Below are 26103 nucleotides of genomic sequence, written 5' to 3'. Positions count from 1 at the left end.
GATCCCTGCGCGCGCATTTAACAACTTCCAACAACTTCCAACTTGACAAGCGCGGGCACGTCAACTCCGTGTCTCAACTGTATATTTACTCACGAGTGATTCACAGAGATACGTGCCTGATAGGAAATGTATCATGCCATTCCTAACATAAACACGTGTTTGATTAAACGCCTAGCTACCAGAAGTTTAGAACACAGCACGAGAACAATTAAACCCATTGTTTGAAACCTATTTAGATCTAAGTGTGCTATGAAATGTATTAATGCTTGAGGCTGTGCTCTGTTGTGCTTAATATGCAAGATCTATAGGACTAGGCCTTTTGTTAAAGTGACAATGCAACAGGCAGCAGTAGACAGCCTACACATTTAATAGAAGTAGCTAATTCAATTAGAAGTCATTTTCTTAGAAATGTATTATTTAAATTCATTTCCATATATTTTTGAGAAACCCGACCCGGCATCGATCCCGGCATAAATCCCGGGTCGAGTTTGCGTTCACACAGAAGGCGCTCTGGCAATTTGCCGGCAATTTGCCGGGTTCAAAGCGCTGTGTGAAAGGGGCTATACAATTAGCCTATCTAAAATAAAAATAAATATGATATGACTAAAATATTAAGTAAAAACTAAAACATTTACATATGTATGTACAAAATGTAATTATTCTTTTCAAAAGAGTTTTCAAGTATGTTTTTGAGGTAATATATGGGCCATATATATAAATATAACTTTCATGATTTTTATCCATGAGTTATGGATATAGAAAATATCAAGATAATTGCTTTGTCTGGTTGACCTGAAATTTTCTTTTCATAAAAATCTATCTATCTATCTATCTATCTATCTATCTATCTATCTATCTATCTATCTATCTATCTATCTATCTATCTATCTATCTATCTATCTATCTATCTATCTATCTATCTATCTATCTATCTATCTATCTATCATCTCTCTGTCTGCCTGTCTGTCTGTCTGTCTGTCTGTCTGTCTGTCTGTCTGTCTGTCTGTCTATCTATTGTTGTTGTTAATGTTTCTTCTATTTATTTAAAGTGTTTTTTATTAATTTATTTATTGGACTGAATTGTTAGAAGTTCACACCATGGCAAGAGAATGATGGCAAGAGAACCACACCCAAACTGAAGAACAAACCACCAAACCAAAGCCATAGACATGTAGCAATCATAAACAGTCTGAGATTGCAGTTTTCTTCTTTATCACACAATCATCTCAACTACAATAACTGATCCACAATGAGATTGCATTTCAAGTTTGGGCACATACAAAACTTTCAATATATCAAGTGAATTTAAAGAATGAAATATAGGCATAAAATATCTGGAAAGTGCCTCACTTTTTGTGAGGGATCTTCTTTGGTATTTGGCATTTGTGTCTTACAAATGAATGAATGTCTAGTCTAATCTGAATTGGCAGTGAATCACTGTCATGTTAAATTGGGTGCATGGGTCCTGACTTACTGTGGCACTGAATCATATGATGTTTGCCATCTTTTAATCATATATATTGAAAATGAGTACTAAATAGTTAATCTTTGATATAGATAATTAGATCTAAGACCATTGCTTAGAAATCAAAACCACAGCTGTCATCAAAATACCGGCGCAAACTGAACTGCTCTGGAACAGTCACACTGTAGAACAGCCAAATATATTCCACTCATGAAAAATCCAAAGCCTCAGGGCAGTGAATTTTCTAGAGTGTGCAGTCGGCTACGCCCTGTCATGAACTATCCGAGAGGAAAGGAGAGAGGCTGAGTCAGAGGTGTCTCAGCTACGCATTACCAAAACACACCCAAACATCCAGTGCCACACATCTTTATCTTCCACACCTTGTTCCTCACACAGCCCCACCTAAAACCTTTCCCTCCGGCTGCAGAGAACAGCATAGAGTGCATCTACCTCTCGCAGGTCTCTGCCAACACCACACCCTCACACACACTGTAACGGGACAGGAGAAAGAAATAGCACTGATGATCATCAACATACAAGAAATAACCTGCCTCTCAGCTACATCAAGCAAAACACTGCAATATTCATATCATGTGCTCCATAGAAGTTTTGCACCGACCGACTGGAGTGAATATGTGGCCCCAGTAGGAGTTTGGACATTTATGTCACATTTTAAAATGTATGAGTATCAGTGTATTAAATTATGGCCTAAGAAAAAGCAAAAAGCAAAGCAAAAAAATAAATAAAAAATAAATATATGTATATAGCAAAAAGCAAAACAAAACAAAACTTTCAAAACAAAACATTTCCCAATTTTTTTAAAGTTTTAAATGATAAAGGAGATATAATATTCCAAATTAAAAACCCGCATTGCAAAAACATTTGTTTTGATATTTTGTTAATATTTTGTCCTTTATTTGGAAATATACATACACTCTTAAAAATAAAGGTTCTGAAAAACTGTATTCTCAGCAATGTCATAGAACCATTTTCGGTTCCCCAAATAACCTTTTAGTGAACAATTTTTGTGTGTGAAGAAAATGAAAAAAATTTACAGAATCATTTTCCACTATAAAGAACCTCTTGTGTAATTGAAAGGTTCCATGGATGTTAAAGTTTCTTTATGGAACCATCAATGCCAATAAAGAACCTTCATTTTTAAGAGTGAGCTGTTCAATATTGTTTATTATTATTATTATTATTATTTCAATAAGTCAGTAATTTTGTGTTAAAATAAACTTAACTTCAGTTGAACGACCATAAAAATGATGAACTCATCTGATTAGACTCTGCAGATGATATGTGCACATGATAGCTCTTTTCAATCTAGTCATCAGTCTGGTGGATTTTGAGAAAAACCCTCTTTATTTCTTTTTTTTGAGTCATGACTGCCAGCACATTAAAAGAGAGCCTCTTATGTCAAAGATGTAAATGACTTTTGGAAATACTAAGTTGCTCACAGTCTGTTAAGGCCAAAAAGGGCACAATGCTTTTCATTATGTGTCTAGTTCACATTTTGTACTTTCAGGCTTGTGGAAGAGAAAAACACATTTAAAATCGAGTTTGATGAGTATGATGTGCAACCGCATCCGATGATCATCCAGTCTGAATCATAGCGAAGTCTTACTAAATGTAGTGATATTGCTAATAGTGCTGATTTTGTGTCTCATGAGTGAATCTGTCTGTAATACTGACCAACAAGATTTGGTAATGACTCTGTGTCATTTCCTGCACAGCAATAAATACTGTTTACTGCACTGCTATAATGAAATGAATATAGTTAGAATTTAACGTTGAATACTGAATTGTAAAGAATCAATCTTCAGCAGGTTTTTATTAGTATTTTTTTTTAACAGGGGTCCAGAAACCCACATAAAGACACAAGAGGGTGCTATTGGTGGTCCATGGACAATTCGAGGCAAAAATGATTTTAGAAAATGTATTTCTAAGGGTTATTAAAGTCAGCATTTTATTTTAAATATATACTATCATTCAAATGTTTGGGGTTGGTTCGATTTTTTAAATAAAAGTACATCTTTTATGTTCACAGAGGTTGCATTTATTTGATCAAAAATACAGTAAAAACAGTAATAATATGGAATATTAGTTTTAAATAACTTTTCTATTTTTAAATATTTAAATTTTTAATGTGATGGCAAAGCTGAATTTTCATTAGCTCATTCCTCCAGTCTTCAGTGTCACACAATTCTTCTTCAGAAATCATTCTAATATGTCAATTTTTTTCCACTTTCTTATTTTTATTAATGTTGAGAACAGATGTGCGGCTTAATATTTTTTGGAAACTGTAATAGGCCTACATCTTGAATGTTATTCAAATGACAGTGAGAAATAAAAAACAATCTGCATAAATTAAATGTTCATGCCTTATACAGTTCAAATGTTTTTTTTTTTATATACATGAAATATATATATAGAAAATATGTATAGAATAAAGGCTCCTTACAATATCATCATACTTATCATATATCATGGCCTCAAAAGTCTGAAAACCACCAAAAGTGAACAAACTGTATCCATCTTATTTTTCAGGTAAAAGCGGGCGTGGCCGTCTGGCTTCTGATGTCATTCACTTCCAGATATTTTTATCTGTTGCCTACAAAACAGATCATTATGTTGCTTGATATTGCAAACTGGATGTTTTCAAAGAACATAATTTAGTATGATTTATAAGCGGTTTTCCTCTTGGGAACCAAAATAAAAATAAAAATAAATGTCCTGGTATTACTATTCTTATGGGGACATTTTGTCCTCACAACGAAAGAGTACCTGAACCACACACATACACATACACACAAATTGAATTCTACATTGAAAATTAAGCAAAATCACACGCTGACGAATCCTGTAATAACCACTGTTTATTATTCAAATGTTACGCTCGAATTTACAGGCAAATGGGTAACAAGCAGAGGTGTGTCAGGTCCTGTGAGTGTGTTTATGAATACCTTGATTAAAACAGAGGGAAGGGAGTCTTTAAAAACCATTACACTCTCTAGAACCAAAGGATCACATAAAGACTTGTGCAGCAAACACATACTCTAACTGTAGAACAACAGATCACAAATACTTGATACATTATAAATTAAAAATACTGTTTATACATAAACGTGTACGTGTTGCACTTATGTCCGCAGTGGTAGAGTGGGGAGGTCTATAATATGTCTGATGTTTTATAGTGGCACTTTCCATAGTTGAATCTCGATGTGACATTATCGGCTGAGGAACTGCTAAACTCAGCAAACCTGTCAGAGTAAGACTGTCACTGAAGGAACTACGGATACGGTAACAGTAAGAAACAAACAGTGAAATGTACTAAATCATCATTTGGACTTTAAAGACCTCTTTATCTTAAAATGCAACGTCCACATTTAGAGGATTATGTCCAAAAGTTTAGGCACTAAAATAGATGGTTAACTAGCAACACGTGATTAAGCTTACCATCTCAAGTAAAGCAAATCATTCCGATAAATATGAAATATTAGAGACATATGTGGATGTTCAGACATGATTGGGGGATGTACAAGTTAAAGGGTCAAGACATTACGCATCACCATCCGCTGAAATTGAACCACAAATAAAATAAATGATAGAGCTATGATGCAACACTGAGCCATGTATACAGGCAAGCGTATTATACCACAGAACATATTATATATATATATATATATATATATATATATATATATATATATATATATATATATATATATATATATAATTTTGGCAGATTTTTTTTCTTTTTTTCTCATGAATGAACTGATGAGGTGGCTGGTTAGATCTTGGGTTTAAAATCAGCCTTTCCTGAATCATTTAAGCATATTTACACAAATAACAATTCCTTAACTCTATATTATAATAAAAAAGGAGAAAAAAAAAACATTCACACAAAAATATAACATTTGAAATAATTATTAGCACCAGTGTATTCAGATAAAAGTCTTGCTACGCCAATGTACAAAGTTGCATAGTGTTGAGTTTTGCTCATGTTAATGTGATTCGCAGAACACCTGTAATAAGCAGCAGCGTCTGAAAAAATTAAAAACGAACACAAAACTGAAATGTCTCACAACCATGAAATGTATGAAATCAGCTGAGCCATGCAGGGACTTCTAGTACTGAACAATTTATATACACACGAGCTGAAATACTGTATTTACGTGTACGACTCACTCTCGACGCGCTTTATCAGTACCAAACCTGGCACGAGGGGCGAAAGGAGATGCGCATTACGAACAAATTAAGATTCCTTCACTGTTAGCTTTGAGCGTTACCGATGATGATATACACTAGCTTAAGTAGCAAACTTCCCCCAACAAACGTCTTGGCTTCTGATTGAGTCATATAATTCTGATTCTGTGGTAAAGATCAGAGAGGTTTGAGAGGAAGAGCTGGAGGTGGTGCAGTCATGTGGGTTTAAGGTCTCTAAAAGCTGGCTATAACGCACACACACACACACACACACACACACACACACACACACACACACACACACACAAACACACAAACACAAATACGCACGCACACACACACACACACACGGCTGGTGAGCGCCATTGCTTGGAGTTCTCTTCACGGATCATTTCTGCATATCAAAAAAAATTAAAAGCTGCTTTTGTCTTCTGTTTGTAAAACATGATCTTGAAGAAACGTGTAGAAATACAAACAAACAATAACCTAATAAAAGGAAATAAAATGCAAATAAGAGATTTTGAAAGGAAACACAGCCTGTTTTGGTTGAGGGTGGTGTCTGATGAGGACATTGAAGAACACAGGGAGTGTAGCGTGTGGCGTGGAGGTTAAGGCTGCTCTAGAGACGGAGTGTTGAAGCAGCCTGCCGGCAGAGTGTTCTTGATGTCGTTGAGGTTAGCAATGTCCGCTCGAATCTCTCGGATCTGGCGGTCGTAGTCGCTGATCATGTCCTCCTGGCTCTTGGCGACGTCATTCAGCTCCTTCAGCTTCCTGTCCAGCTCACTTCCTGCCATCTTGTCCTTGGCGTCTTTTAAGGCGGTATCGATCTGATTCAGCTTGCTCAGATCCACCTTGTCGATGTTACCTGGAAGAGGATAAGGTAGTGTTGTAATTTTGTGTGCTAAGACGTCACTACATTTCACAGAACTACATTCTTCTTGCACAATTTAATGGGGAAATTAAATTGATTACTGATACCAAGTGGAATTATTAAGCTAAAAATCAAGTTAAACATTTTCTTTTCTTTGCGTTTTCGGTTAACAGCTAACAGCTTAACCTATTAGCTTACCAGTGTTAGTTTAGTATTATGTATATACTATACACTATTTTGAATAAGCATTTATTTTTATATTCTCAGGTTTAATTTTAATTTGAGTTTATTTTAGTTTTTTTCTATTTAGTTTTTGTTTAATGTTATTTCACTTTTAGTACTTCAAATTAAAACTATTTATATTTATTTATATATAAATATAAATAAATGTATAAAAGACAAGAATATAAAACATTTTAATTTTAGTTTTTCATGATAATTTCATGATAATTGGAAAATCTTGCATGATCTTGCATGACACAGGAAATACACAGTTAGGATTATTTCAAGCTAGTTGAAATGCTTAAAACGCAGAAATGAAAATGATTCGTTATTGTCACAAAAATGTGGATTATTGATTAGCAACTAGATAGTCTTACCGAGCTGGCTTAATAATTCATTGATTGTGTTCAGCACTGTCCTGACAGCATTTTTGGCTTTTCTGGCATTGCCCTCAGCTTCTTTAGCATTATCAGATGCCTGTGAAGAACAGCAAAGTCAATCAAAATACAAAGACTGCAATGAGGTATTAAAACAAGTGGTCGACAAAAAGTCCAAAACGCACCATGGATGCCATCATCATGTCAGCGTCCGCCTCTGCTTTCTTCTTCTCTAGCTCTTTCTCAGCAGCTGTGAGCTGGTCCATCATATTGTTCACCTCTCCATCCAGTTTCATGGTGTCCTCAAAAGCTTTTTCTGCATCTGTCTTAGTCTTCGCCGAACCCTAAATTAGGAAAACGCAAATCACATAATAGTTTAGAATATATAGGCAACTCTTTGATAAAGAGGAGCCATGTGGCTTAAAACATCACATTTGATAAGAACATGCAATAAACAACTGTGGTGTGACTATTTGATGAAGATACAGACATCCCAGGACTTTATGCTTGTGATATTCTTCATCAGAAACTCAACATGTACCTTCTGTACGTCATTAGCAATTTTCTCCGCTTCCTCTGCCTTTGCCTTAGCCTCTTTAGCATCTGCGGCAGCGTTGCCTAAAGCCGCCTCTGCTCGTCGGGTCTTCTCATTGGCTTCATTGATTGTCGCATTGATTTCTGGGATTCGCCTCATGGCATCCTCAGCAGCAGTTTTGTTGTCATTCACTCTCTTGTCGAAGTCTAAAAGTGAGACACAAATAATAATGAATATCTAAATAAATAAATATATAAATTTTTTTTTAAATGTATATATTTGTTTAGACATTTTATGTATTATATATAATAAATAATTATTTATTTATTTTCTTTCTTTTTTTTATTATTATTTTAGAAATATATGAAGAGTTCAGATGCAAAAGCCTCTAAGTGCCATCTGAAATTTTCTTCTAAAATTAGCATTTTTATCAAGCTTGTATTTTTAAGTTCAGTAATTTCACTTAAATGACAACTAATAGGTAACTTTCATTGCCATTTAAGTGAAATTACTGAACTTAAATATACGAGCTTGATAAAAATGATCATTCTAGAAGAAAATTTCAGATGGCACTTAGAGGCTTTTGCATCTGAACTCTTCATACACATATATATACATATACATATACATATACATATATATATACATACATATACATATATATATATATATAGTACAGGCCAAAAGTTTGGACACATTACTATTTTTAATGTTTTTGAAGGAAGTTTCTTCTGCTCATCAAGCCTGCATTTATTTGATCAAAAATACAGAAAATCTTTTTAATATTGTGATATATTATTACAATTTAAAATAATTGTTTTTCAATTTATTATACTGATCATTTATTTCTGTGATGCAAAGGTGAATTTTCAGGATCATTACTCCAGTCGTCAGTGTCACATGTGACATCCAGTCTATCACATGATCCTTTAGAAATCATTCTAATATTCTGATTTATTATGAGTGTTGGAAACAGTTCTGCTGCCTAATATATTTGATGAATAAAAGGTTAAAAAGAACTGCATTTATTCAAAATAAAAAAAATATTTTCTAATAATATAAATCTTCTTTACTATCACTTTTTATCAATTTAACACATCCTTGCTAAAAGTATTGATTTATTTCAAAAAAAGAAAGCAAAAAAATTACTGACCAGTAGTGTATATTGTCGTTACAAAAGATTTATATTTTTAAAACATTTTATTTAGTTATTTATCTTCTTTTTTTAACTTTTATTCATCAAAGTATCCTAAAAAAGTATCACAGGTTATGAAAAAATATTAAGCAGCAGAACTGTTTCCAACTTTGATAATGAATCATCATATTAGAATGATTTCTAAAGGATCGTGATAGACTGGAGTAATGATCCTGAATTCTTTTCTGTATTTTTGATCAAATAAATGCAGGCTTGATGAGCAGAAGAAACTTCTTTCAAAAACATAAAAAATAGTAACTTTTGGCCTGTACTGTACTGTACTGTACTGTACTGTATTGTACTGTATGTATGAATGTAAGTATGTATGCATGTATGCATATATATATATATATATATATATATATATATATGCACAATAACCCAAGAGCCCTCACCTCTGAGGTTGTTCAATATGTCCTGGGCCTCTTGGAAGGTAGATTTGCCTTTTTTTGCTGCCTCCTCAGCCAAAGCTTTCGCTGCGTCTGCACGTGCCAACAACTGATCAGCCGTCTGAAGAAGACAGGGGCAGAAAGAGAGTTGGAAAACACAGTATTTATTGGGTTTTTGCACCACTCTCTTCAATGACTTGACTGGCTAACACTCTGTAAGTACAGAAATTCTGTACTGACAAGAAATACACTGTTTATCAGGAACATTCACTTCTAAGAACGACAAGCAATACTGTGGGTGAACAAATACACAATATTATTAACATCCAGTCTTAAAATAATCATGAAAGTGCTATTTATAAAATGCCAAACTTTATCAAACATCTCAAAAAGTTAACTTACACTCTGAGCAGGTTTCATAAGCACAATGTCTGAGTTCATGGTTCAGCTCTTTCATTAAGAACATGACATTTAACTCAATCAGATTAGGATGAGACTATGGACTATGACCAGTGGTATCACTCGTCTCTCATCAGTATCATTTATGTGGCTCCTGGGCCTCATGGCATGAGCTCCACTCTTACATATTAACCATGTGAAACAGCAGCTGAACTAAAAAAGCAACAGAAGATTCTAATCTTTTCTAATTTTAGACCACCATGACTGCATTTTGAAAACTAAACTCATACAGCCGAGACAAAACAAGCACATTAAAGTCAAATCTCATGTACCTGTTGCTCAGTCTTTCCTTTTTCCAGTAGTTTGCGGACCTCTGTCTCTTTGCCCCTCAGGTCCTCTCTCAGGTCGTTGTACTCCTTCTCGGTCTTGTCTATCAGTTTGTCCAGGTCTGATGCCTCCTTCTTAATCTTATTAGCCTCATCCTGTGGAAAACACAATTCAAAAGAATTTGATTATAGATGCATCCAAGATGATTGTGTAAATTCAGCAAGAATTAGAAAAAGTTCTGAAATCAGCACCTCTAAAGTTTTGGTGTCGACTGTAGGCAAGCTGGTCAGGTTAGCATAGATCTTCAGAGCTTTGTTTCCTGCCTCTTCTGCTTCAGCGTGTAATTTAGCAGCTTGTTTCTCCAGGTTCTTGGCCAGATCTTTTGCTTCAATATATCTAAGCACATAAGAACAGCATCTTCATTGTAAAGCATGACCATCTGCATTTAAAATCTCTAAACGCATTCTTAAAATCAGAATATAAAATCATTTATAATAAAATTAAAACATGATATATGGAGAATACACACACATACATACATACATACATACATGCATACACATATATATATGATATTTGAACCTTATTCTAATTTACTTTATATCCTCAGCTACTGGCTGAACAAAAATGTTATCATTTGTAAGATGCTTTGGTTAGAAAGAAAGTCTTATAAAATGTGATGTCCAGAACGTACTTCCTGTTGAGATCTTCAATGTCGCTGCTTGTCTTGTTTTCACCATCGAGCGCCTTCTTTAACATATTATAAGCCTTCGTGGAAGTGTCATTTGCATCCTTTGCAATCTTTTCAATCTGATCGGCATCTGCTTTATGTCTGTGCACAGAGCCACAGAAAAGGTTATATAAAACTGTGTTTGGTGGAATGAAAAAGTCATATTAACACTGAAATGTCCTAACTCACTTTTCTGACAGTTTACGGGCTTCCTCTGCCAGAAGTGTCATATTATTTGGATCTCCAGAGCTTGTGGGTATTTTAATGTCCTAAAAGTCAAATAGAATGAAAATGTTAAAATATTGGCAAATAAAAGAGACATTTTAATGGACTCCACAATAATTAGCTCAAGTTGCTAGAGGAATATTATGACATGCTCTCATGGCGACGTTGTAGAAATCTCACCACTTTACTGATGGCCTCTTTGGCTTTGTCCAGCTCCTCTCTAGCAGTGTTGATCAGGTTCTCTGCATCACGGACTCGGTTACGTGCTCTATCTGCCTGCGTTCCCGTGTTGTCCACCGTGCTCTTGATGTTCTGCAGTCTGTTCCACTGGTTGTTCAGGGTCTTGTTGATGTTGTTTAGACGGTCCAAAAGGCCTTTATCCACTTCTGTATGATAATAGTGAAAGATTACAGAATAATTATGATGTAAAATGAAATATCTGCTCAACTAATAAAAAAATAAAAAAATATCAGTTGATTTCTTTTTTAAACATTTTTTCTTATTTTATGCAGTTAATCAACATGATGTCAAATTTAATGGCTTAGATGAAAAAAAAATCAGATTTTTTAAACAAATTGTTGAAATATTTTGAAAATTACCACATTGATAGACAATACCTTTGCTAGCCTGAGCCTCTTCCAGTAAGTCCATTATTGTTTTCTCTGCCTCCTTAAGTCTGTCCTCAAAGGCCTTGTCACTCACTGTATTCTCACTGTTGTCCAGATTATCGATCAAATTCTGAAGTTCAAGAAGCTTCTGTCTCTGCTGGTTCACCTGCACAGAAAGAAAACAGACGTATTAGAAGCTGTCTCTTCTGTTATAAAACAAACAGTGCTGGATTCATAAGATAACCTCATACCTTGTCTCTGACCAGGCTGTAACAGTTGGGACACTGCTGGCAGCCTGGAGTGGAGCGGTTGTAGAAGTAGTTCTCCTCACACATGTCACAGCGACTTCCCACAAAGCCTGGGCGACAATGACAACGACCATCTTCCTTGCACTGTGCGGACTGAGAGCCTTCTGGGTCACAGTCACAAGCTGCAAAAACAAACCAATGGTAAATGGAAAAATATCTAAAATGTAAGTAATAAGTGTATACAGTAATATTGCATTTAGTAGAACTGCTGACAAGGCAAAACAGCAGGAAACCGTACGTTTGCAACCCGACGAACTGAATCCAAAGAAGTTGACCTCACAGCGCTCACAGTGTTGACCTGTGACCCCAGGCTGACACTCACATTGGCCACTTCCAATATCACACTGGCCATTTGTGGAGCCAATAGGGCTGCAGTTGCATCTAAGGAAACAAATTCAAAGATTTTAAAGGTTTCAAAAACATGCAGGATGTTCAACATCCTGTTTGCAATTTGGTATAAATGATATATGAAAAGAGAGTTAGACTGAATACCTTTCACAGCCTTTGCCACTCTGTAGGTTGTAGAATCCGGGCTCGCATGCACCACAGTCTCTGTTAATGACATGTGGAAGACACTGACACTGGCCCGTCACCTGAGAGCAGGTCGTCTGCCTGTCTACTGTACCGTACGGAGAACACGAGCACGCTGCAGAGGTGGTCAAATAAATGTGTTATATAATAATAATTATATTATTATACAATAACATTCAAAAGTTTAGGGTTGGTAAGACTATGTTTTTATATAATAAGCATAAGCATATTATAGCATAAGATAAAAAAAATGATCTTATGCTAACCAATGCCACATTTGATATAAAATAAAGTAAAAACAGTAACATTATTACAATTTAAAATAAATATTTTCTATTTTAATATATATAAATACTTTCTTTATTCCTGTGAAGACAAAGCAGAATTTTCAGAATAATTAATCCAGTCACATGATCCTTCAGAAATCATACTAATATGCTAAGAATGATTTTTGTGGAAACTGAGATACTTTTTTTTCCCCAGTATTCTTTGTTGAATAAAAAGTTCAAAATAACTATTTATTTGAAATAGAAATATACATACTTGCTTAATAAAAGTATACATTTCTTTAAAAAACACCCAATCTTTGAATGGTAGTGTGTCTACAGTATATAAAAAAAAGACTATTCCTTTAAGCTGGCACAACATGGTTTTCCAACTCTGAGAAAAAAAGAAAAAGAAAAAAAAACTCTTTGTTCCCATTTATCTCACCTTTGCATTTGTCAGCTACATTTGCGGCACGTGCATCGCCGTAGAAACCCTCTTTGCAACGGTCGCAGAAGACGCCGGCAGTGTTGTAGATGCACTTGAGGCATTCGCCCGACTCTCGGTTACAGTTGCCCACAGCGTTGGGGTCGATGTTGTTATTGCAACTGCAGGCCTGGCATGTCCTGGATCGACCTTTTTCACCAAGAGGGTCCCCAAAGAAGCCGTCGTCACATAGTTCACATCGTTTACCTGGAGACAGTTAAAAGTTTGGATGATTATATGCTGTAATACTTACTATAACTTGTATACTGTATAAGCTCTAAACTCATTGAATACTCTGAATCTGTACCTGTGGTTCCAGTTGGGCAGTTTGTACAGACCACCTCTTTGGTCTTGGGCACCACAGCACACGTGGCACCCTCTGGGCAGGGACAGAGTTCACAGTCTGAAGAAGTGCCAACCGTAGAATCACCATAGAATCCATCCTTACACCTCTCGCAGCTCATGCCGGCGGTGTTGTGCTGGCAGTTACACATTCCTGGAAGTACAAAACAAAGACGCTTTGTAATACCACACATCACCACAAGATGGCAACGTTATATTAACACAAAGCCAAAAGTAGCACTAGTACTACTCTGATTATTACTGCAGTTTAGTATGTTTATAGTGAATTTTGGGTAAGCATGGAATACCTAGAAAAGACTCAAAATCTATAGTCTGTATTTGGCCTCTGAGTACTGAATCTTAAGTCTTTCTGGTGTATCTTCATTATGGATTAAGATCTTTGTACCAACATTCTGGGTAAAATAACAGTTCAAGTAGTGACACTATATAATTAAATTCACGTGTAGTATATTTCAATGGCTTTTATGTTGCATGCATCCAGAGCACATGACCTTCTGTAATACCCTCATCTAGATAATAAATACTGTAGGCTTGAGTCTCCTGAGAGCAGATAAGTAAATGATACATCAACACTAAGGCAATGCAATCCAAATAAGTCAGTTGTGATGACAAACCTGTCACAGGGTCACATGTGTCACTGTGTCTGTTGCAGTTGCATGGCTCGCAAGGGCTAAAACGGCCCAGCTCAGGTTGGCTCCTCCTATATCCCAGATCACAGCTCTCACAATGCTGCCCCACGTAACCCTGAGGACACGTACACTTCTCAACCCAACGAGCTGGAGTTCCAGCGCCACGGCGGGCGGTCACAAGGGACACGTTGTCTAAATAACCAGCACCTAGAGCAGAAATTGTATTAAGTAAGTTCAAGTACCAGTTAAAATGCCCTTAAGAGTCTCGGCAACAGAACTCAAGGTCATCATTATCAAACAGAAATCAAAACAAGTACATATTTTGCTTTCATAGAGCGACTAAAAACAAAAGCTTTTCTTCAGTGAATTAGTAGACGTACTTCTTGCGCTGTAGGTTCCACGAATCATGATAGAAGTCAGATTGTGCAGGAGTTTCTGGAAGTCGGCATGTTTCATTGTGGGTCTCCAAGGGTAGTCAGTGGTGTCATGGAGTCTGAATGACAAAATAGATGATATTTAACATTTCAAGCAAATGGACAGCAGATAAGCTACATATGTGCATAAATCAATTCATCTGCAAAAGATTGAGTTGAATATGAAATCTAAATATTTCATCTTTACAGTAGAACTATGTTTTAAAATGTAACAATGCGTGTAATAACTTCAATGTATTTCGATGCATTTTATATTTTTGAATATATAAATGTACAAAATTAACTATATAAAACAGTTATTTTAAGAACTTAAGTTATCTTTCTATTTATTTAAAACGTTATTTTAAACTGTAATATTTTTTATTTAATACAGCCTTGGTAAAAAAAAAAAAATTTTTTATAAAAAAAAAAAAAAAAAAAATATATATATATATATATATTTTTTTTTATACTTTTTTTTTTTTTACCAAGGCTGTATTAAATAAAAAATATACACTGTATATATATTTATATAAAATCTTATTTTTTATTTATTTAACTGAGAATACAGAATAGCCACTAGAGCCATTATAGAGTATTTGAATGTGTTGATGTTAATGGCGAAAACAAATTTAGATTCATCACAATTAAATACCGGCTCTAGTTTAAATCAAAATCAAATACATTACCTGAACACGAAAGTTTGTGTCTCCTCTCCAGGGTAGGAATTGCCCTGGGCAATAAGTGGCACAGCAACATGAAGCCCCGCCCCCTCCAGCACAACATCCTCCGCTGACAGTCGAGCATCATGTCTCTGAATCCTGAAGTTCAGCGTGAGGTTCTGACCATAGCTCAGCAGCTGATTACCAAGAAATGTCTCTACAGAAACAAAAAAGAAAACATCCCAGGTGATTAGACAACACATGTCTTGCTGTCATTCAATGTTCTGCCACTTTAACACATTTGCATCTGTTATTATACCTGGAGCCACAAAGTAGATGGGAAAGTAGTCTTCTGAGATGAGCGAGATCTCTCGAGAGCTGGGTGACCACTGCACGGGAACGCTGGAACCATCTCTCTGCTGTCCTTTCCAGCCCTCATCGTCTATTCAATGACATATATAACATATTTTATTCATTCTCCATGTTACAATCCTTTGGTTGACTTTACATTGGCACATTTGTTGAAAACCACATTCAAGAAATGAGTATATACAGAGTGTTGACTATTAGATGGATGCTCACCCCTGTCGAAGTTGGAGGTGATTTTGTGTACGCTGTAGCCCTCGGCGCTGTCACACACAGTGGAATGCTGGAAGCAGAAGCATGGAGTGCATCCCTGAGGATTTTGGGGGTCCAGATTGAAGTAGCCCAGTTTACACCTGAAAGTAAGATGCAAAAGTGTATTAGCAACGGAGACAGGATGGCTGAATAGATGATTGGTAAAGCTGACTGAATTGGTACAACCCCAATTAAACACACTTGAACCAGATAATCAAGGAATAAGCGTACTAGAAACTTCCAGGCAAGCATGTGGAGGCAAGTTGGAGCTAAACTCTGCAGGACAGTGGCCCTCCAGGAGCAGGTTTGGACATATCTGGTTTATGTCGATTTATGTTTAATTTGTGATTATTTTAGTTTTATTTAATATTTGACAACATGTTTCTGATGATGGATGTTTCAATTATTTTAATTATAGTCATGCCAATTATTTATTTGAAATACAATTACTATTCCAGTTTTATTCATCTAGATTTTACTTCATTTGTAAAAAACCTTCTCACAAAAGGTGTTGTGAAATGTTGTGCAATGTGATTTATTCAGCATTAAATGATTGAGAAATACTGTTTTTGGATTTGTATGCAGGCCCCACATGTTAAGTCATAACATGTGGAGTGAGTGAAGTTAAGTAAACAGGTCATCAGTTAACATCAGTGAGATCATCGCTGAGCCTCTAAAAACAAGCCACACATTAATCAAGAGCTGGAGCTTCAGCCACACTCTCTTTAGACCTTCTTGAACCTGTCTTTCCATTTCTCCCCTTCTGTCTGTCTCATATGAGTATATACTGCAGGGATTATCCTGTCCATGTGTGGCCAAACTCGTGGCTGAGAGGAATGTCACAGCCGACATGTGAGTGAAACTTTAGAGTTTTCTTTATGCAAAGTGCAAAGCAAAGATTATGCAAAATCAAACTGGAAATGGCAAGTACTTAGGATGATTGTTTAAATTAGGGTTTGGCAATTTAAAAAATCATGATATACTGTTTAATTAAACAAAAACAAAATAATAATAATAATAATAATAATGAATTGTTTTAATTACTGTACTTTATTCTAATGTTTCTTATCATTAAACATTCAAAAGTTTAGGGTCAGAAAGATTTTTTGAAAGAAAATTATTATTATTCAGCAAGGATGCATTCAATTCACAATTTATAATTTTACAAAAAGATTTATTAAATGTAATATAAGTAAATGCTGTTCTTTTGATCTTTCTATTAATCAAAGAATCATAAAAAAAATGTATCCCGGTTTACACAGAAATATTAAGCAGCACAACTGTTTTCAACACTGATAAGAAGAAATGTTTCTTGAGCACCAAATAATCATATTAAAATTATTTAATTTTAATGATGTAATGATGCTGAAAATTCAGCTTTGCCATCATAAATGACATTTTTAAATATATTAACATAGAAAACAGTTGTATTAAATTGTAAAACTATTTCATCAATTAATATGTAATACTATTTTTTGATCAATAAATGCAGCCTTTGTGAGCATAGGAGACTTCTTTAAAAAAAAACATTTAAAAATCTCACAGAACTTTTGAACGATAGTGTGTAGTTATGATTAATTGCATTCATTTTTTATTGTGTATTTAAAATCACACTTTATTAAAGACTCACAATGAAATATGTAGAGATGGCCCATCACAGTCACCAAGCTAGTTAAACTTTGGTGACTGCAAGTCTGGAGGCCCTACATGGTCTGGCTGAGGGCTCTCAGCTGGGAAACCTTTGCCATCCCTGAGCTATTTTCTCTTCCATCTGACACTGAGAGTCCTAATTCTGTTTCTCAGACACACACATGGCCTCGTATCCTCCGTGTGTCACCCACATAGGGACTTTCCATAAGAAAATGGTGTAGACGTCAGACAGCCCTTTTAAACTTCTGTTTATAAAAGCTTTGACAGACATCCTCATAACAGAGCAGGAGCTGAAAGGTGGACCATCTTTATGGGGCTTCTAAGGGGTTGATGTAAGAGTTAATTCTGTTGATGACTACCTTCTAATTTGAGAACATATTAAACAAACCTAGTAATTATAACTTTTGTCCTTGTGAACAAATCAAGTATGGACAATGCTATCAGCGCAGGGGTGTTTAAAAGGCCACAACAGTTGCCATTGTGTGTGTGGGCGAACATGTGCATGGATGTTTTCTTGTAAAGTGAAGAGTCTGACCTGTCACAGCTGAATCCATCCACATTTTCCTTGCACTGGCAGCGTCCAGTCTGGACATCACACTCCTGCGTGCTTCCAGACGGATTACAAGAGCAGGGTCTTTAGAGGGAAAAGAGGGAGCAAGAAAGTCAAGAAGGAATCAACTTTAAAGACACTGATTGTTGAGTCTTCATTCTAATATAACCTTCTAGATAAGAATGACAGCTTCTGGTGAAGTGTGTTGGTTGGTTGTTTAAGCCATGCCAGCAGGGCCTAAAATTAACACTTGCCAAGCGCCAAATGAGAGTACAAATTACCGGCATTGTCAGGTATATGAAAAAAAGTCAATCGCCAGTTGGCCGGTAGCATTTTTATGAATCCTAAGGGGTCGTTCACACAGAACGTGTTTTACATTTTATTGCGCTACTTTGCCATTATTTTTCAGTGTAAACACATGCTAGACGGCCGTGTATGTCCGTTGCGCTCGCGTCTTTTGCAGCGTCTCGCGCATGATACTGTGTTCGAAAAACGCAGCGCTCAAATTAAACAAATTGAACATTTAAAAAACGCATTGAGACCTTGCATTTTTTTTCCTCCATTCCACTTCCCGCGTCTCAAGTTTTTCAAAGCAAAAATGCGTTCCGTGTGAATGGCCCCTAACAATGCAATGTTTCGAGAAAATTTACGTGAATGACGCTCAGGACAGTTGTTCCATCGTCACGAAAGTTTGTGCTTTGCCAATTTAATTATTCAAGCGATGGGATGAGAAAGGGATCCCAATTCACAGAACAAATTCACAGAAAAGTATGTAAAAAAATGCTCATCTCGGCAAGTATACTAGTAAACATAGTTGGTTATGTCTTAAGTGAACGTAAACAGTCGAGCAAGACAACGCATGTGTACAGTGTCAGTATATTGGATTCATGCATTGTCTTAAAGTGACAGCAGACTAATATTCCTGCTGCCGTCTGTGTTTTTAATGTTAAACAAACAACAACAAAAAGCTCTTGACTGATAACTTATAACTTTATTAAGGATTAATCTATATTTAATTTATACAGTGAAGACTATGTAGTATTATTTTACATTTGATTACTTTATTCAATTTCTATTGAATTCCATTGGCAAGTGTGGCAAAAATGAGTTTTAGGCCCTGCGTGCCAGCGTGGATGAGTTAAAGCACTTTACCTGCAGCCTGCCTCAGTCAGTGTGTGGTACCCAGGCTGGCATCTGTCACACTTATCTCCCATCACTCCCGGCTTACAGCTACACCTGCCAGTGTTGTCACACTGAGTGCTGAGAGAACCTGGAAAGGAAGAACCAATAAAATACATTGTAACGGTTACAAACTCAAGCTCTGGAGGCCTATTCAAATTTTACAATTTTATGTTAAAATGTAATAAAATGAACCCTACTGGCACCTTCACACACAGTATATTATACATTTGTTTATCTTTGTTAAATTGTATGTTCAGCATGCTATTTTTGGGCCGGTTTTTGGAGCTTTGTGAGATCCCTTGAGTGAAAAAACACCCCCCCAAAAAAAACAACAACAACAACAAAACATACATTTAAAAAAAAAATATATATATGCATGGCTTTTTATGCATCTTCCACCTTGGTCCTGCAGTATGGCTGTTACGCACCAATAGGGTTGCAGCTGCAGGAAAGACAGCGCTGGCCAGAAGGACCTCTGTAGTAGTTGTCCAAGCATCGCTCACAGTTCGGCCCATCTGTATTGTCGGCACAGTTGCGGCAGTGACCTCCATGTCCAGTGGCACGATACAGCTCGGCGTCAAAGTAACATTCTGCGCTCTTTCCGTTACAATTACATGCTGAAACAGAGACAATCTCAAGTCAGAAATTTCATGTAAAAACTCCCAGGGGCGGCATTAATGTGCCTATGATGCAGAATCTCACATTTGCACATAAGATAAATGATGGAAAAATCTGGGGTGATAACAGAGGAACTAGTCTGAACTACGCAGATGCGGTTTGGCAGTCATCAGGATTTCGAGTAGGACTTCTGCCTAAGTACTTGGTGGACACAAGACACACTTAGTGGAAAGATGATGATGGAGGAGCAGGAGCTGTGTGGGTGTGAGAACACTGAGCCTCAGGCTGCTGTACATCAGATGTCCACATTAGTCATGCATTTCTAATAAATGCGTGGATGCATGTGTCCAGATGAGGGAGTGGAGGACACCAGAAACCCCTTCCACACAATATGTCTCCGGTTTAAAGAAAACAAAAATTACACCGTATGGAGGAGGTTAGTCTGTGATGAAAGACTGTAGTTCTGCATGTACTCATGACAGAGGAAATCAAACAGGTGGGATTTTGTATCTTTCTACGTATTACAGAAAAAGAGGCAGAAATGATCTTAAGCAGGATTTCTGAGCTTGTTTTCCATTCATGGAAAGTAAATGTATTTTACATGGAAAGATGATTATACTGCTAGCTTCCAAAAGGTCAAAAAAGCACCATAAAAATATCTTAAAAGTGTTCTATATGACTTGTACGCTATTTTTCAAGTTTTCTGAAGGGACAAAATCTAATTTGTGCTCTCATTTATGTAGGTTTTCCAAATTTGGCGAATCAGTCACATGACTAGCCAGGGCTAATTTTGTGTGACATGACATCAATCTTGGTGCAACACGTCTAAATGCATTTTTAATCTCTAATTTAGCATTAGCAGTGAATAACATTTTAACAAATATTAATTATTTTAATTAATTAATCTAAAATATATTTCTCGCCAATACTTTTTTTCTTTATTTGATAAAATACACTTAACACAAGAATATGATTAAATGTTATAACGATTTAAAATAACTTTTCTGTATGAAGATATTTAAAAATGTAATTTGTTCCTGTGATGACAAAGCTGGATCATCATTACTCCAACATTAGTGTGACATGATCCTTCAGAAATCATTCTTGTATGCCAATTTGGTTCTTAATAAATATTTATTATATTATTAACATCTCAGTTAAAACAGTTGTGCTGCTAAATATTTTATACATTTGATAAATTGTTTTTTTGTTGAACAAAAATGTCAAAAGAACAGAATTTATGCATTTATGAATTTAATGCACCCTTACTGAATAAAAGTAATAATTTCTTTAAAAAAAAATCTCACTAAAGGTTATGATATTCTTGAATATTGGTTAAAGCGTGGTGGTATAAAAAGGTCATTTTTATTTATACAGGTTTGGAATGATATGATTGTGAGTAAACGATCACATTTTAATTGTTAGATTAACTATTCCTTTATATGAGGAAAAACCATTGGAACAGAAATCTGTTTTTTGTTTTTCTTGAGGAAGATTCGACCAAACACGGAAGACTTACGCAGACACTCGTTGGGGTTTTCAGCGGTGGCTCTCCTCCAGGGACGGTCATTGTAGAAGGGCTTGCACTTGTTGCAGTCTGCTCCCTCTGTGTTGTGTTTGCAGTTACAAACCAGCTTGCTGCGCTCGTTCTTCACGCACTCGCTGGCATGGCCATTGCACTTGCACCTGGGTGGGGAGGAGGAAGGTAACAGACCGGTCAGGTGCAAAGGGCCACCACACAATGATAGGGCACACTTACTATATGTGTACACATCCTGCTGCTGTTGTGCGGAACAAAACCAAGCAGGCACAAACGTGCCGCAAAGCTGTTCAAACACAGAGCTCTGACGATATTTGTTGAGCCTATCACTGAAACGTCACTGCACCTTTGTTGTCAGATTGAGTGGCTGATGTCTGTGTTTTTATCCTGCCTGTCCTTTGATAGAAGAGTATGCAGTAGTACAGTACAGTAATACTACGTACGGTATGCAGTGCTTTTGAACAGACTGTTTTTCATCCCAGTCTTTTAACCAGCAGTAAATATTGCATATTACAGCACATCAAGGAAATGCATTTCATTTTTATTTATATATGCAATGCCAAAACAGAAGGAATAAAAGCATCTTAAACGCAGTCCGTATGACTATATTTTGAGTCTTCTGAAGTCATACAATAGTTTTGTGTGAGGAACAGACTGAAATTTAAATTCTTTACTGACAATTGTAAATACACACTTAATTTTTTTTTATCAGTTTTGGAGCTTGACAGTTCCATTCCAGTATTTTTATGCAAATTTAGGGATAAAATTAAATAATAAATATTTTAAATAAATGCAATAAATGCACAAGTGTATATACAGTATTATACAACATGTAGACAAACTACAATGGAAAAATATTTACAGCATAAATATTAATATGTGCATCAAACAAAGTCATGTGATTGTATAATTTGCTCCAATGATTTGCTACTATTACTTCCATGAAACATCTATTCTCTCCCATTTAATAAAATATAGAACATTTGATAAAAGTGTCAGTGGCTTTTTTGCGGGTAGTGACAATTTAGTTCACTTTAACACATTGGATGGAAACTTTGCTTTTATTTGCATGATATTCCAATAGGTTTGCATAATATTAAATTTGAAACCTGGACAGAAAGCTACACAAAACATTTTTAATTGTTTAAAAAAAGTTGTAAAGCTCTTTTGCCTGATTACCAAAATCAATTGAACATCCATTCAGGGCCACAGTTTGGGCACATAAGAGGACTTATTTGTCTTTGTAGGTGAATATGCTCACTGCTGCATGTTCATGACAGAGATACTTTGACAGAGGCCTCAGAACAAGAGAGGGCTTGTGCAGCTGAAGCCACCTCGCACACATTGTTTCAGGTGTTCTTTGGCAAAGCCTTATGGAAAAGGTGATGTGAGGAATAATAACTTGGTGGAGGATATGCACTTATCGGACATGCATTCTTCCCAAATATGAACTTATGAGGGATGTATTAAACCTCCCAAGATGCTACGTTTCTGGTTATCAGATCACATGAGGAACATCCGGCTGCTGGACAGGCGCACTGAGGCCGTGAGGCAGCAGGTGTAAATTATTCCCTTTGGCCTTGACCTTGTTCCCTTTCCAGATTCTCTGCCCGCCCCATTCCAGTTCCTCTGTGCTCTGTAATCCAGCACTCCCAGGCAGGAATGTAGGGAATGTGGGCTGTGTAATGGAAATCTGCTCCACATTTCAAACAGATTAAGGTGAAAAGACATGCAATGGAGCACCAGGAGATGTTTCACACTCACAATGCTCTGATCCCGTATATGGGCTTCTTCTGCATGTCCTTCATCTTAAAAGCTTACTGTCATGGTTCACAGATTCCACAGACAGGAAATAAAGAGGTAATACTTTCGCTGTTGTACCTATAGTTCAGATAATTGCACAGCAATTCCTTTTGGTCCTTTTATACATACACAATTGAACAAAATGGTTTAAAACAAGGAAGTTTTGTGCCATTTTTGACCTGTGTGAGTTCAGAAAAACTTGTTCCCAGTGAATTTTCCCTGCAAAAAGATTTTAAAAAGAAACTACATCCCAAACCAACCCATTTCTCTCAAAGTGCGAAACTCACACTGCAACGATCTAATCTTTCAGAGCGTTGGTTCATTTCTTTTGTTTGCACACTGAAAAAAACTCATATCATCTTTCAGGTCACATGTGCAGCATTACAGATGGAGCTGTTGACATCCTTGGTCTGAGTACAAGGCAGATATGTGAATGTCTCAAACTATATATTGACATTTACATTGGAGAGTGAAGCAACACAAAGAACCACTTCCAGAACAGCTGGAGATGCTGATTTAAACTTACGTTCAGAGAGCAGATGTTGAAACAAAAAAAAACGTACCTTCCTCCCACAGCAAAGTCTGAGATAGCGTAGTAGTAGGATTTGAGAACTTTGGGATCGTTGAAAACTTCATCTCCGAAAGTGTTTAATCTGTTCAGGCTCACTCTGATGTCTGTGGCAGTCACCCAATCCTGACAGAGAGAAAAGAACAGTTGTGCTACAAATTAGGCATTATAAAAAATAAATTAAAAAAACACCATGGGAAAACAAAAGCAAGAATGCAGATAGAGAATGTCATAGATGAGTCATAGATGAACATGTAACGATTTTGTTTCCACTTTTTCTGGAACAGATATTGGATAGATTTTAGCAGGGAAGGATTCTTCCCATCTGTTCTGTGTGCAGATGTTTAAAGAAAATAAATCCTCAGGCCTCTAATCTAAACCAAACCTGCTGGAGTCACGCTGAGGCACTGTAATGTATGCAGAAAGGCTTCATGGGAAGAGAAAAACACCAGTGTGACGTTTAGCATGTAAATGCCATTTAGAATGATGTTGCACATTATTTGCAGTTGAACTTTGCCTGCTTTGGCCACATGTTGGGAGTGCCAATCTAAGAAACCAAAGAAAACATGACTCAGACCAAGACATTAGTCCTTTCCTGAAAGATTTGCAAGCATTACCTCCAGCTTTGCTATAAACCGTGCGAGTTATTATTTTACAAGTGGGTTGACAGAATAGCACAGGGGTTTATAGTGGAGCCAGGCAACCCTGTAACAATGCTAAACATCTTCAGTCCACTTCTGGAACTGAGGAGGAAACGTCATTCTGAAAGCTTATCCAGATACATTTTTATCTTCGACATTGTAAACAGTCTGTGTGGTGTGGTCACAATTATGAATTTGGGACTACTGATATTAGCTTCTTGTATTTTAGATGTACAATAAGCAGAATTGCAACAAAAAGAAAAAAGCAGAGATGAGGATAGAAAGCAAAGCAGGAAGCTCGTGGTGTCCGAAGCAATACGCAACCCAAAGCAACGGGTTATGGCAACGACATCTATAGTCATAAGACAGTCTGACGGGAGATTCAAATAAACAGTGAATAGATGACTTTCAATTGACACATTAAATGTGCTAAACACAAGCTTGAATGTGTGTGTGATGCGCCAGAACAAACCTCATTGGTTCTCTGACTTTATGCACGCACAACTGAGCTTAATTTCCTTTTAATGGAGGTTGGCAAACCACTTGAAGGCGCATACCGCCAAGGCGCCAACTACTTGGAAACATATAAAACATAAAAAGTAACACCTAATTATCAACTAATGGTAATAATGACAGATGATGAGTGAAGACACTTGTTGTTGATCATTTCCAAAAGTCCACTGACAAACCTTCACTCATCACACACTTCTATATTGGAGCAGGCATGACAGCCACATAAACCCTCAGAAACAGATCCATTCCTATAAAAAGAGTTCGGGGCTTTGATATTAATAGTTTTACGCCACATGAGATGTCTGATATGGAAGCATCTGGCGACAGGGCTAAAATTGTACATTTGATTAACATTACATTTGAAAAACAATACTAAAAAAATAAATTACAAAACATGAACACACAAAGCACTTAATTGGTGATACATAATTATATTTTGACAACCATTTAAGTGAAATCATGTAAATACTATTCAAGTAGACAATGATGCATACTCATTACACTAAAGAAGAGCTCCCAAAATAAAATCACAACTAGAAACATTCTGACCTCAGGCGCCATCCTACAAGAATATACTATCTATTTTAGATTCTCTTTTGTGAAGTAGAAACTATGCAGACTGACTTGGATGTTCAACATATGAAAGTGGTGAAATGAAACTGATAACATTTTCTCAAAAAGACACAAATCAACTCAAATCAGATCCCAGTGTTCCAGCTCTTGCATGTACACACCAACACATGCACACATACTTTTCCAGCTGTGTCTGTGTGCTGCCAAGCACAAGCAGAACGGGGTGGGAAATCTGGGGGCGTCACTAGTAACATGTTGCAACTGCTGGCTGTGCTGAGCGAGCGGGAGGCGACGTACCACCTGGACATCGCACCACGGGTCTCACGAACACACACCAATCAGACTGCCTGCCAGCTTCCATACATGAACTCAGCCATAAATTATCTGCTGTCCACCCAATCCCGCTCATATCTCACACAGTTAACCTCTTCTCACGTCCCCCTAACCACGGTAGCATCTTGTTTTTCCCTGCATGACAACGAATTCCATAGTCAGCACAAGGAAGGACTGACTCAGCTCTGAATGTCTGTCTCTTATTCAGCTAATTAGTCTGAAAAATGTTTTTTTGTGTGGTTGTGGTCTATGGAAGTATATCAAGTTCTGGTGAACTGAAAAATGTAACAGTACAGTAGTATTTCT

At 36.4% G+C, this 26103-nt stretch overlaps 1 protein-coding gene across 1 annotated transcript in view; it reads right to left on the bottom strand.

Annotated features, from left to right (window-relative positions):
* Positions 1-4326: 4326 nt before the first annotated feature.
* The window catches only part of lamc1 (laminin, gamma 1), a 54228-nt gene continuing 32451 nt past the window's right edge, over positions 4327-26103 (bottom strand). The window contains exons 3-28 of the mRNA XM_082171860.1: positions 23733-23863; positions 21346-21512; positions 19637-19825; positions 19179-19296; positions 18012-18110; positions 15791-15927; positions 15528-15650; positions 15236-15425; positions 14514-14626; positions 14119-14340; positions 13449-13637; positions 13103-13348; positions 12353-12506; positions 12099-12241; positions 11804-11982; positions 11562-11718; positions 11125-11330; positions 10909-10988; positions 10684-10821; positions 10241-10385; positions 9995-10144; positions 9270-9384; positions 7686-7885; positions 7330-7488; positions 7145-7244; positions 4327-6539 (exon numbers count right to left, since the gene is read on the bottom strand). Of these exons, the coding sequence (XP_082027986.1) occupies positions 6283-6539; positions 7145-7244; positions 7330-7488; positions 7686-7885; positions 9270-9384; positions 9995-10144; positions 10241-10385; positions 10684-10821; positions 10909-10988; positions 11125-11330; positions 11562-11718; positions 11804-11982; positions 12099-12241; positions 12353-12506; positions 13103-13348; positions 13449-13637; positions 14119-14340; positions 14514-14626; positions 15236-15425; positions 15528-15650; positions 15791-15927; positions 18012-18110; positions 19179-19296; positions 19637-19825; positions 21346-21512; positions 23733-23863 (4107 nt within the window). The 3' untranslated portion in view covers positions 4327-6282. The remainder of the gene's footprint in view (positions 6540-7144; positions 7245-7329; positions 7489-7685; positions 7886-9269; positions 9385-9994; positions 10145-10240; positions 10386-10683; positions 10822-10908; positions 10989-11124; positions 11331-11561; positions 11719-11803; positions 11983-12098; positions 12242-12352; positions 12507-13102; positions 13349-13448; positions 13638-14118; positions 14341-14513; positions 14627-15235; positions 15426-15527; positions 15651-15790; positions 15928-18011; positions 18111-19178; positions 19297-19636; positions 19826-21345; positions 21513-23732; positions 23864-26103) is intronic.

This window comes from Leuciscus leuciscus, assembly GCF_965113295.1.
Source record: "Leuciscus leuciscus genome assembly, chromosome: 6".
In the NCBI taxonomy this organism is placed as follows: domain Eukaryota; kingdom Metazoa; phylum Chordata; class Actinopteri; order Cypriniformes; family Leuciscidae; genus Leuciscus; species Leuciscus leuciscus.
Note: the sequence above shows the minus strand (reverse complement) of the source record. Positions and strands in the feature narration are given on the sequence as shown.